The sequence below is a fragment of the Habropoda laboriosa genome, unplaced genomic scaffold, assembly GCF_001263275.1.
Source record: "Habropoda laboriosa isolate 0110345459 unplaced genomic scaffold, ASM126327v1 scaffold40, whole genome shotgun sequence".
Taxonomy (NCBI): domain Eukaryota; kingdom Metazoa; phylum Arthropoda; class Insecta; order Hymenoptera; family Apidae; genus Habropoda; species Habropoda laboriosa.
In genome coordinates this window covers 6,259,371-6,271,868 of record NW_017100231.1, presented here as the reverse complement: position 1 = coordinate 6,271,868, position 12,498 = coordinate 6,259,371, and the positions used below count along the sequence as shown (strand labels likewise).

General features: G+C 33.4%; 1 protein-coding gene across 1 annotated transcript in view; it reads left to right on the top strand.

Annotated features, from left to right (window-relative positions):
• Window positions 1-930: 930 nt before the first annotated feature.
• LOC108571486 (dynein heavy chain 1, axonemal-like) overlaps window positions 931-12,498 on the top strand; it is a 109,706-nt gene continuing 98,138 nt past the window's right edge. The window contains exons 1-14 of the mRNA XM_017933541.1: window positions 931-982; window positions 1,198-1,385; window positions 1,798-2,072; window positions 2,455-2,784; window positions 3,148-3,271; window positions 5,265-5,612; window positions 7,573-7,788; window positions 8,130-8,389; window positions 8,790-9,258; window positions 10,284-10,608; window positions 11,168-11,299; window positions 11,392-11,712; window positions 12,002-12,179; window positions 12,237-12,369. Coding sequence (XP_017789030.1) covers window positions 931-982; window positions 1,198-1,385; window positions 1,798-2,072; window positions 2,455-2,784; window positions 3,148-3,271; window positions 5,265-5,612; window positions 7,573-7,788; window positions 8,130-8,389; window positions 8,790-9,258; window positions 10,284-10,608; window positions 11,168-11,299; window positions 11,392-11,712; window positions 12,002-12,179; window positions 12,237-12,369 — 3,351 coding nt within the window. The remainder of the gene's footprint in view (window positions 983-1,197; window positions 1,386-1,797; window positions 2,073-2,454; window positions 2,785-3,147; window positions 3,272-5,264; window positions 5,613-7,572; window positions 7,789-8,129; window positions 8,390-8,789; window positions 9,259-10,283; window positions 10,609-11,167; window positions 11,300-11,391; window positions 11,713-12,001; window positions 12,180-12,236; window positions 12,370-12,498) is intronic.

Genomic DNA, 12,498 nt, shown 5'->3' with positions numbered 1-12,498 from the left:
ATTCTTTTTATTATTTAATCTTTGCTGTTTATTTATAACTGCTTACTTACAATTAGTTTTATTGCAATATTTAACTATAAACATATATTAGTGCCATTAAAATTCCTGCAGGTAGCAGCACCAATCGCGCGAATCTATCAAGATGTTATTAAGGCATGGTCTATGTAACAGACAGATGTTGCAACCGATTAAATATAAATGCATGATAAGAACTATGAAGATACATATCGTGAAATATGGTACTTGTTGACGTTGTTAGTTGATATGATCACGAAAAGTAGAGTGATTTATATGTGTAGAGAAGACAATGTAAGAATTATAGAAATATAAAAAGTAAATATGTGAGTTTATTTAAAACAAACAACATTATAAATATAATATATATGAATTGTTTAGAGGAAGTAGATTAATCTTATTCATGTTAGTAATAAAATTTAATAAAACAATATACTATTCGAGTGTAATGTCGCTGGCAACATTACCGACGCAGCATTTCTCCTTGTAGCATTTTTTCAAAACCTAACATAACCAACAGTTGATAATTAAAAACATCACTTAGGTACAATAGTTTTCACCTTAGCCAATTGAAATACGAATTACGGATAAAAACATTATGTCGATAACATTACAATCTGCATAAAAAATTGTTTTTTAAATTTACAAAACAAATTCTATTCAGTAGCATGAATCGAAATAGCCATTGAAACTATCTGCAGAATTTATATTAAGTATCTGTTAAAACAATAGATGAAGAAATATATGCGTAACATAATAGACAAGTTCATAATTAAAGAAGAGTTCACATAATAGAAATGTCAAGTATAATTTTTGTATCAATTTTAATGGCAATAAAATAATATTTTAATATTTTCATAATTAAGAAGTTAGTATGTAAATAAGTTGTATAAGTATACTAAAAAGAGATAGAATATGGAGGAACACAAAGTTAAAAAGAGAGGTTATTATTCTGAAATCGTCACAGGTAAGTAATGATCAATTATTTGTTCAAATATCTCAAACTTTGGCAAACCGAAGTATATCGATAAAAACAGTGAATAACAATTAATTATTATCATTTATATACATTACGTTTTTACTTCATTTAACTTTACACATAGATGTACAAAATATGTGAAGGAACTTTTATGTCGTTTACCAACACATGGTCAACACTGAAAACAATTGATGTATTTACAGGCACAAAAAAGCATCCTGTGAGACCAGAGATAGTTCTTTTGTCGACAGCGCCGAGAAGATCGAAACTTGCTTGGCAAGTTTCTACCGAGCATCATAGCGCTCATGTTCGACAATTACACGATCAGCAGATATATACCTTCCTCGGTCAAGCTAAAAGATGGATAAGTTTTGCGGAGGATCGATCAATTGTGAGCAATAAAGAATAATTGGAGAAGTTGCAAAGTAGCGAATTATCGGGAAAAGCTACTGCAGAATACGATCGCGTCATTCGATAAAGTTGCATACTTTTTCGTTTAATCGTGTGGAAGATACTGCAAACTAGAATTTTCCGAGCTATTCGTCAAACCAGAATTGAGAAAGAATTTTTAAGAAAATTTTCAATGATAAATAAAAAACATAAAATGCTTATAAGAGTAATGTTTGCTTTTTTACTCGAAAATAGGTTAGGTTTTAAATCCTTTGTTATTGTTATTCCATTTTATCCGTGAAAACTAAAAATTCATTGGAGATTGAAATTTCTGCATTTTTTTACTTGTTTGTGTATTTATTCTGCGACAATTTGCATATTGCACGAAGCGATAAAATAAATTATCACCAAAGTCATTTCCTGGGGAAACGTTCGTCCCAAAAGTGCAAATGGAACTGAATGTCGAACCAAAACGTATCCCTCGAAACGTGGAGATGGAAAGACGACGCAGAATTTACAGAAACTTGAAGATCGAGGACGCCCTCGAGGCGATAGGAGTTACGCCGAAGGAAATGTTGCCACCGTCCGCCATATTGCCACTACTGTCTTACGAGGAGACATTTGGCTTGTTCAGTACGGCGCATTTTCTGTCTCTGGAGATATTTGATGACGAGGAGTACGATTGTAGGTGTGTTACCAACAGAATGAAACTTAAAAAAAAAAGTTAAATTTTGCTTTTCTTTTATAATTTATGAAATAACACCTAATTATTTTGAAATAGTATTATAGAGGATTTTATGAAAAATTCAGCAAGATGTACTTTCATGACCTTGAACGTGAAAAATTACATTTACATTAGTTTCAATATTTTTCTCAAAGTAGAAGGTATATCGTTATCTAATTATCGAAATAGGCCTAATTTCAAGAAGATGTTTTAGACCACCCTGTATATAAGCTGAAATCCTTGAACATTTCTAAATTTGAACAATGTATTCCAATCTATTCCTTTTGCTGATTGCATCATGATTAATGGAACACCCTGTATAGATCAATTTTTCACTTTGTCTTAGAACGACGGAGGACTGGATAAACCTTGGTATTATCGACGAAGAGCGATATCCACTGCCAGCTACTGTCTTTGTACCAAGATTTCGATCTCAAGACGAGACGTTCCACCTCGAGGATGATTACTTGAACAACCTGTTCTGTTGGTTCAATGCTGCCGTTACCGACTACGACAGTAACGCGAAGCTGTGGAACGTGATCACGCTCGATGGCCTAAAGCGGAAGTATTCAATTCCAAGGATTTACATAAGATTTTACGCCGAGGACCCGAGGATCTTTGCCAAGAGGCTAGCTGCAGCAATAGAACAGAGGCGGATCGCTCAAGCTTCTATAAAGTAATTGAATTTTTAATTAGGAGATTAAATTTTTTTAGTAAGAGTTTGTTTGGTCATGGGTACAAATAAGTTACAATACCATTTTTAACCCTGGGTTAATCTGGTGAAGTCTAAAAAACAATTTTCACTTTATTTTTATTAAAAAATTATTTTGTAACATAGAGACTCAATTTATTTCATCTCAACTTCAAATTCCCCTTGTCCCCGGATTCATTAAAGAGATTTCTGTGATTTGACGTTTTAAAACAATGCAAACAGAAAATAGGAATTCTAAATTTTCAAAAAAATATATTTTTTTATCATTACAAAAATGATTTACTGTATTGAGGATATTTCTGATATTATCTTTAAGGGTTTACGTAGGTATAATTTTTATTTGGACTGTATGCAAACGGACGGCATGGAGACGCTGCACGAAGAACAAAAGGAGATTATCCTGCGTTTAATCAGAGACTGTTCCAATTATAAACACACGAAAGCATTAAGGGTGCGTTGAGATTCTTGGAAACATTGCTTGAAAAATTGAGGTTAAAAATGTTTAAACATTCTATTACTATATTTCAAGTACAGTTTGACATATTTACAATGTATAATAACCTGTAATGTACATGTATGGTATTAGGTTAGAAATTTATGTTAAAGGTTCGGGAGTTTAAAATTACGATACTAATTTATTACCAAAATGCTATTAAACCGTCTGGAATAAAAACTTCCTGGAATAATAAAATAAAATAAAATTAAGTGTATATAATTTATATCAAAATTATTTTAATGTGTGTTATTTATATTAAATTAATAAAGTAGCAGTTATCAGGCAATTAAAATTTTTGTTCTATTGATTTCCCTCTCTTCGTCACTTGTTAATTGCTTTGTCTTTTAGCTAATGGAAGAAATTTGCCTGGATTATCAGCGCACAATGTGCGACCTCATGTGGAGGGAAATGATACGGCGGAATCCGGAAATGTTTAAATTCATTACGTGGACGCCAGACGTCGAACCGATGAGGGTGCCGAAAAAGGAGAAAATCGATACAGGCATGGAAAACTTTCTGGTAATACCTTACTTTCGTTAATAATATCAATCAACAGAAAAGAATCTGAAAAGAGAAAACTGTACTTTATTGACCTTGACATAACCTCGATAAGACCTCAACATGACCTTGTAAGTCTTTTGTTTCGTAGTATAGATCAAATTGTGATTCTGAGAACTTATTGTACTTATTGTCATATTAAGGCTATTTATATAATTTATCAATTAAAATTAATATCGTTTATTGATTTCATCTCTCATATTTATTAAAGCAGGTACAAATTATAAATTAAAATGAAAATCTAACAATCATATTTTCGTCAAGTTGAAATGAAAATTTCCTAACCTTTTTACGATGATTGTTTTAGTAAAATTCAACGAAATACAATTTTAAATTGTTCGTTATAGAAGCTCTTTTCCTCTTTGGTGAAGTATTTGTAACTTAAATGAACCTTAACGTGGCAGAAAAACGAGGAAGTTCCTTTTTAATGAACACTACCGTTACAAATGAATATACATCTTCATTATGTACCTGTGAAGACGGTTCCGTTTTGTAGCGATTGTCGCGCCACCTCGCTTAAAACTGTAATTTTACTTTACACTCTGATTTTGCATTAACGTCAACCAGTCCATTTTCCTTTGCTTCCTTTAAAACGACTATCCTGTGAATATTGTGGAAGAATGTTTCAATAGTAAAAAGTATAATAATTAAATATTATGATCTTCTTGATGAAATATTTTAGTGAAACGTTAAAATTATTGATGAATTTTATTCTTTAGTACATTTGTTCGAAGTGAGAAATAAATTCTATAACTGTTTCACTTTAAAACTGTATCGAAGACTTGTTACGGGGATTCTAATTAAGCGCGAATTTAATTGCTTCTTACGTTCAACAGATTTTTATCGTCTTGCAAATTACAATTGACGATACAGCATGGCAACTGCTAATTGAGAAACTAATTATAAAAGTGCTGTTCGCACTTGGAATCCTCTTATCCTACACAACGTATTAGTAATAAAAACAAATAATTTATTTTACTTTTGGGTCGACTAATAGGTAGTACTAATAGGTAGAATGAAAATGGAAATGTATTACACTTTTCTAAGCCGTCAGATACAGTCTTGGATAATACCGAATTGTGCTATTAATACTTTCTTTATCACGAAGTTTTCCTTATTCTCCATACACATATGTATAACCTATACTTCGAAATATAAAAAATTCCCCCACTTTACTCATTTAATTAATTTTCATAAAAATTCTAATGTATCGCTTACCTTTTCGTATTTTACCATTACTAAGCAATTTTTTCTTTTTATACAAAATTTACTGTATGATTTTAAGTTTCAATTAGGCATAGGTTAGAACACAAGTTAGTTAACGAAGTATGATAAATTTTAGCAACTTCAATGACACTTTTCAACACACAACGATATCACTTCAATCTAGAAAATCAAGAAAAACAGTCACTGGATCACGCTCTACGTTCAAGAAGAAGTATACCAAGCGATGTCTTGCATCGTAGCAGAGTGTATGAATGTGTCGTCTATGAATCTGTTCGCCACTATTCACGGGAGACAATTGACGTTACTTGAATTTGAGGATCTGCAAAGTCAATCCACTATCTCGGTTATTAAATATTTGAAGGAGCCATGGTTGGAAAAAATTACACAGTCGGTGAGAATGTGTCTACGAGATCTTGGAAAAGGTTGGTTCGATCTTCACCAGAAAAACCACGGCGTATACGACATGATGAAACTAAAGCGTTTTATGAATCTCACCACTCTTCGCATGCAGGTGCGTATACACTACGCTTGATCGATAATGCAGGATTTTGCTTGTTATTGGTAATTCTGAACTTTTCAGCCTCTCACAATATTCATTATTTCAAATATTATTTAAATTCTAAGACATCGGCATTTCCACTCACCACTCTTCGCATGCAGGTGCGTATACACTACGCTTGATCGATAATGCAGGATTTTGCTTTTTATTGGTAATTCTGAACTTTTCAGCCTCTCACAATATTCACTATTTCAAATATTATTTAAATTCTAAGAACAATACATTTTGTAAAACATCGGCATTTCCAATTTAACATTAATTGGATATAGCAACACTGTGTCAATGCATCATACATTTACCTGTATCAATAAATCGCATTTACGACCTTGTAACACATGGAACAGAATATGCTATGAATTACAAAGGAAAGTGTGTATTACACGATATACTTTCAAAGCTTTGTTTTTCTCTGGAGATGGCTTTTGAAACACGAGCAAAAGTAATCGTTTTATTGAAGGTTAATGACATAATTTTATGATAACTGGAAGTAAAAGTCAATCAAACACATAAAATCTCGAAAGAAACATATTTGAGTTTTGTTATCTTACAGATATTCGTAATTTAATTTATTTAAGGTAACCGAAAAAATAATCATAAAGAGCATAAAATGAATTAAGAAAAACTTAACTGCTTTCTGTTATTCAAATTTATACAAAAGCAATATTCCACGGTAATACATGCATTACCATAAAGCAGCAATGATAATAAACAAGATGCATACATATATATCACCAGATATCAGCCCAACAAATATCAAATATTACATGATAATAATCAGATGTAGGATTATTGAGCATAACCTTTAATAAACAAAACGCAATTCACGAAAGCTTGAACACATTCACGAGATCAGGCAGGAATAAATATCTCTGCACTTGATTTTTCCACTGAGACACGTTAATTCCGAAACTTCTGTTTTCCCGAACTGTCGTCCGATGTCACTACAAACAGACACTAATCACATTAAGAGAGATAAAAACTGAATTTGCCCGAGCATGAGTTCGTTTTACATTGAAACAATGCATCTATACAGACTCTGTTTACACACGTTGAAACTTTCTCTCGCCTGACAAACGCGGCGTGGCGCTAGTGTACATATGTATATCCAGGCTGTTTGTAGAGCTTACTTCTCTCCGGCTTCTTTTCATTCGCGAAAATGAAATCTTTACTCGGGGGAGCTCGTTTCGAGGCCATTGAAGCAGCGAAGCGGAAAACGATGCCGCCACTAACAAAATTGAAGCAGGATCTGTTGCAGTATTGCTTTACCTAGCGGTATAGATGTCATGGCACGATTTACGGAGAAAAATATTGAGAAGTACGAGAGTAAAAATACGAATTTTACGAAGTAACTTTATCGTTACGTCGGTATTACTTAATTCACTTTTTTCATAATTATTATAGTATCTTTTCTTTTATTTTAAAGATGTAGTTTTTATTATTAGCAAAGGGATAATTATAAAACTTTATTGTTACATTAAGTCGTAAAATATGACATGAATTTAAAACGCTTTATTGATGACTGATCGCCTGAATATTCGCAAGGTTTTTAAGAACTGTTGAAGTACAACACAAGAGGTTGTACGCGGTTGTTCGTGTAGTAGACACTTTCCAGACTGGTTGTGTTTACCGTGTGCATGCATATTCCGAGTATAAATTTACCACTTTTACGATCTGTATATCACGGTGCTGCAATATCTATAAAATTTTCATACAGTAATATTCGAACCTTGAGCCGGTATTCCCATGAAGCCTATTTAATTGGCTTTTTAGCCTCGAGTTATTTTTATATGTTTTTATAAGTCACACTACACTGGTGTAGGTGTCGGAAAAGATTTTTACATCGCAGAAACAATTTTGTCCGCGTTATTTTCGTAAATGTTATAGTTTCATTTTTTTTCATTTATTTACGCAGTTCGCGTTGAGAGTTCTCGTGAAGAATTCGATTAAATTATATGGAGACATTATGGAGACCCCGGCATTGTGTATCTTGAATGTGGAAGATACGTATACCTGGGGAGACAATCTCATCGACACTCAATTTGAACCCACCAGCAATCCCATTTTCCTCATCGACCTACAAATGAACGAGCAGACACCGTACTATACTACAGATCTCGAGAAATATGAGGTGAGCGCATTTCCACTGTACCATATGGTCGACCTTCTTTTCTGTCTACTAAAAAGTACGATAATTCTTATCGAAGCGAAACGGAGTTTTTAGAGCTAGGATAATGTAATTACATCACTGTGCATCCAAGCAACTATGAAAATGCCTGATTATGCTACTATGCAACAATGTTCAGCTTAGCCCGGCGCTAAGCAAATTTGCGACGTCCTAACCTAACAAAATTTTTAAATCGCAACTTTTGCAACTTTGCAACCTTAAAATTTTAGAATTTTACACCTTCTAAATAAACAATTAATATGAATAATGTTTGCGTATTTTAATTTTCCTCTATTTATTTAAAGGAAAGTATCATTTATCTCTACGATAATGCACTTGCCTCGTGTCACCAAATCAGACAAGTGCATCCTTTCCTACTTCGGGAACTGAAGTTTCCGGTGGACCTCTTCCTAAGTTCCGTTGGATTACTCGAAGAACATGTATGCAACGTTCGCAGTCGTTTAAAAATAGCTTACCAGAAGTGTATAATACCTTTGAACGCGTATGCAGAAGAATATCGTAGACACCAATTATTTTTTAACCTCAACGTACAGCAATACATTCAGTAAGTGTAACTATCGCTATCAATTTATTTTCAAATTTTTATCTTCTCAGATTCCAAATAGTTTAATCTTCAAAAATGTTGCTAAAACAATGTTGCAAATATTAAGAATTTTTTTTTTATCGATAATAGGTATTCTGAAAACGAATGAAATGTGGTTATTTATAAATTATAAATAATTTCATAATCTACATAACGTAATTGCTTAATTTTTTTTAGATATCTGTCCTTAACCTAACCTAACTAACCTCAAATTAATCCAAATTAAACCACCCTACATATTAGATTAAATAATTAATATTAAGAAATTCCTGTGTAGAAAATTCACGTGATTTGTACCTAAACTATACTTGATTTATCCAATCTGAGGAGATTATATTAAATTCCATTTCATGGTTCATAGGGACTACAAAGCGGAGGAGCTGAGCACAGCAGAGATAAAGGAGGAAATTGCATTTCATGTCATGATGAAACAGAATCTTGAAGTCACTCTGCCAAATAGCATTTCCATCGGCCCGTTCGCGGTGAACGTGCGACCCCTGAAGGATTTCCTCATGGAAAAACGCCACGACTGTGCCACGGGGCTGCTCGTTATGCTAACTGAGAGGTTGCGAGCGGAGGTTGATAACATTTTGGAAGAATACACGTTAATAAGGATCAAATTGAAGGAGACACCGCAAAATATCGAACATATATTCGAGATACGCGACTGGATGGAAACGATACCTCTACGCGTGCAGGATCAAGAAGGACGAATGGATAAATTGAAGTTTGACTTCGATGTTCTTGATAGTTTTTGTTGGAACATACCTGACGAAGATTTCCAGGCGAAGTGGGAAGCTATAGGATCACCTCTTCAGATTGAAAAAGAGGTGAGGACCTCTGTTGAAGCATCCTTCTACCTTCTTATGTGGAGGAGGACAATTTGGGTATAAGTTCGTACAGGGTGAGACGTAAATCGTGACAAATGAGTACAGTAATGCTCGGTTAAATTGAACAAAATCGGGTTTGTTCATTTCAATTTTCGCTAGCAGGGTAGCATTTTGATTTCAAGAATTGGTTGGAATAGTTAAAACAAGAGATAGACGCAGTGTGCCAAACAGTGACTGCCAAGACCTGGCACTTGAAAGAGATACCGACTGCGTTGCAATAAATCATCCAATGTTAAAAATGTCAGCCTATCTTTATGAAAATATGAATTTCAACGAGGTTATATTCTTCCACATTAATACTCTATACAGTATAAAATTTCAAATGATATTATAAAGTCAAGAAGCGCAATACAAATTCTACAATTCATATGAATATCTATTTTCTTTCTTTTTTCTTTTTATATACATTTACAAGTTGCAACTTTTACAAGAGTAAAATAAACAAAATTTTACGCGTAAAATATGGAATTATTTTTCATGTTACTGTATAGAAGCCGATGATGTTGAATTTCGTTCAAAGCACGCAATATGCAAAGTGGTGCGCATGTATATACTCTAGTGGTTGCGGCCTCGCAAAACAGGCGCCGGTGTGCGTTAAAAAATGTCCCGTGGTGGGTTGAGCACCGTCCTTTTTTTTCGAGTTGGCGTTCCTTTTTGTATAGCTGAATGAAGCATTGGCGGTCGAACAGAGTGCAATAATTAATTACCTTTGCCTTTCATCTTCGCTGTTTGCTTTTTTTCTGCGTGCACCAGAGAAACACAGGAACGTTTCAAATAATTGGTATTTTCTCTATTTTTTTTTTAATGTTTTTAATATAAAATGTACGATGATATATGGCGTGGCAGGTGTTACCATACTTTTAGTATCATTTATTTTAGAAACGTTTATTTCAAATTAAAATGTCACGTGTACATTTTCATTTTATGAAAATTAATATTGCTATTGATACATAACCTAAATGTAGATCGAAGAGACGGTCGAACGGCATCTTGAAGAACAAGATAAATTCTATAAGATTCAGCTACAGGACGAGGTGCTGCTTGCGGAGAAGGTAGACACTCTGGTGAGCAATGTGGCAAACATAGCACTTCAGACGGATATCAATCGCATACATGAGACTGCACTCGACGTGAAGCGAGTATGGAAAGCGATGACGGACTGTCGCGAGATGGGTCTGTTGCTAAATGAACGACAGAAGTTGTTCGGCATGAAAGTGGTGCCATTCGAACATTTACACAAGCTCACGAGAGAGTTCGAACCTTATAGAGCATTATGGGTCACTGCTTCAGGCAAGCATTGAATTATTAATTTTTTAAAACTTTTTTTATTTGTAATGTAGGAGTGTTGGGTTGTAGACAAATTTTGCTAAATCTATGAGTGGTCAGTGACCACTGGTCACGCATTCTTCGTTCACCTGATACTCTCACGCTCTCGTTTTAAAAACACCTCTATCGAAAATCCTATCACAGGTCTATCTCTCTGGTCCAAACATTCTTTTAAATATATACATATAATTCTAATCTATCGTTCCCACAGTAGTAATATTTGTTAAGTTTTTCTCATACTTTTAGGTTAGAGTAACCTATGAAATATAAAGAGTAAATGATTCTACTGGAAATATTTATTTCTTAAACTGTTCGCTTTTCTATTTCTTTTTCTTTTTCTCGCTTTTCTATCATTCCCGATGTGGAAGCAAAACCAATATTGATTCAAGATACTCTTTGCCTGATATAGAAAGTTTCATATTCATTTCTTCGACGAATTCAATTCAATTTCGAATTGCTTTTCTAACATTTCATAAAAGTAATATACACGATTGTTACGAAATTTATTTGTCATAATTTACAGATTGGCTCAGGTGGCACGAAATATGGATGGATAACCCTCTGATGAATATAGATGGCAGTCAGATCGACACTTTCGTTGTTGAGATGTATCGTGTTATGACTCGGTCAGTTAGAACTTTTCAAGAATTTCCTAGTAAGTGATATTTTTTCAAATATACTAAAAAATTACAATAGCATTTTTTCATAGAAAATACTTCTGTAAATGAATTTTTGTTTACTAAACAGAGGTGCAGGAGATAGCAATTTCAATTCGGGACCAGATAGAGGAATTCAAACCTTACATCAGTTTGATACAAGCGCTTCGAAATCCGGGAATGAAAGATCGCCATTTTGAGGAGTTAAGTGCTCAAACGGGAATAGTAATGACCCTCACACCCACTTTGACGTTTAAATCTCTGTTAATGCTGGGTATCGAAGAGTTTGAAGAACTAGTAAAAACTGTCGCTGACACTGCAGCCAAAGAATATGCTACAGAAAGAACACTGAATGTAATGATTGCAGAATGGGAAACTATTGTCATGGAGACAATTCCATATAAGCAGACTGGTACATATATTCTTCTGGATAGTACTTATAGCGAAAGAACATTTTTTTTTTATTCATGTACATATGAGTTTGCATTGATTGTTCATTTTTCATGGTTATCTATTTTTATTGATTTTTTTAAACTTTTTTTCAGTAATCATTTGTATGTTTGAGTATGCTATGATGTCTATCGCTTTATTCTGTAATTATTGCTTTGTACGTATATTATATCAAAATACAAATAATTGTATATTTATTTATAAAAATTTCAGTTAATATTTTTAATATTCTACTTTTTTTTTGCACTTAGGAACATACATAATAAAGATTGCAGAGGAAACGATGATGCTGTTAGATAATCATATTCTTAGTGTGCAACAGCTGGCATTCAGCCCTCTGAAGACCGCCTTCGAGGACGAAATCAACGAATGGGAGCTGAAGCTGAAGCTGACGCAAGAAGTACTGATCTTGTGGGTCGAAGTGCAAAGGTACGAATCACGTAGAAACGTTATTTCGTTATTTTATGACAAGGATTTACATTACAGAGAATGGATGTACTTGGAACCAATATTTAGTTCAGAGGATATCAATACTCAGTTACCAATGGAAACTAGAAAATACAATGCCATGGAACGAAACTGGAGAAGAATTATGAAGAATGCCTATGAGAATCCTTATGTAATTTCAATTTTTATGTAAACAGTAAAAAGTAATTTATTATTATTTATTTTCACCATACATATTTGTCCCCCGTTATATTTTTCCTCCATTAATTTTTTATATTGATAAAAAATCTACTTCAAAATC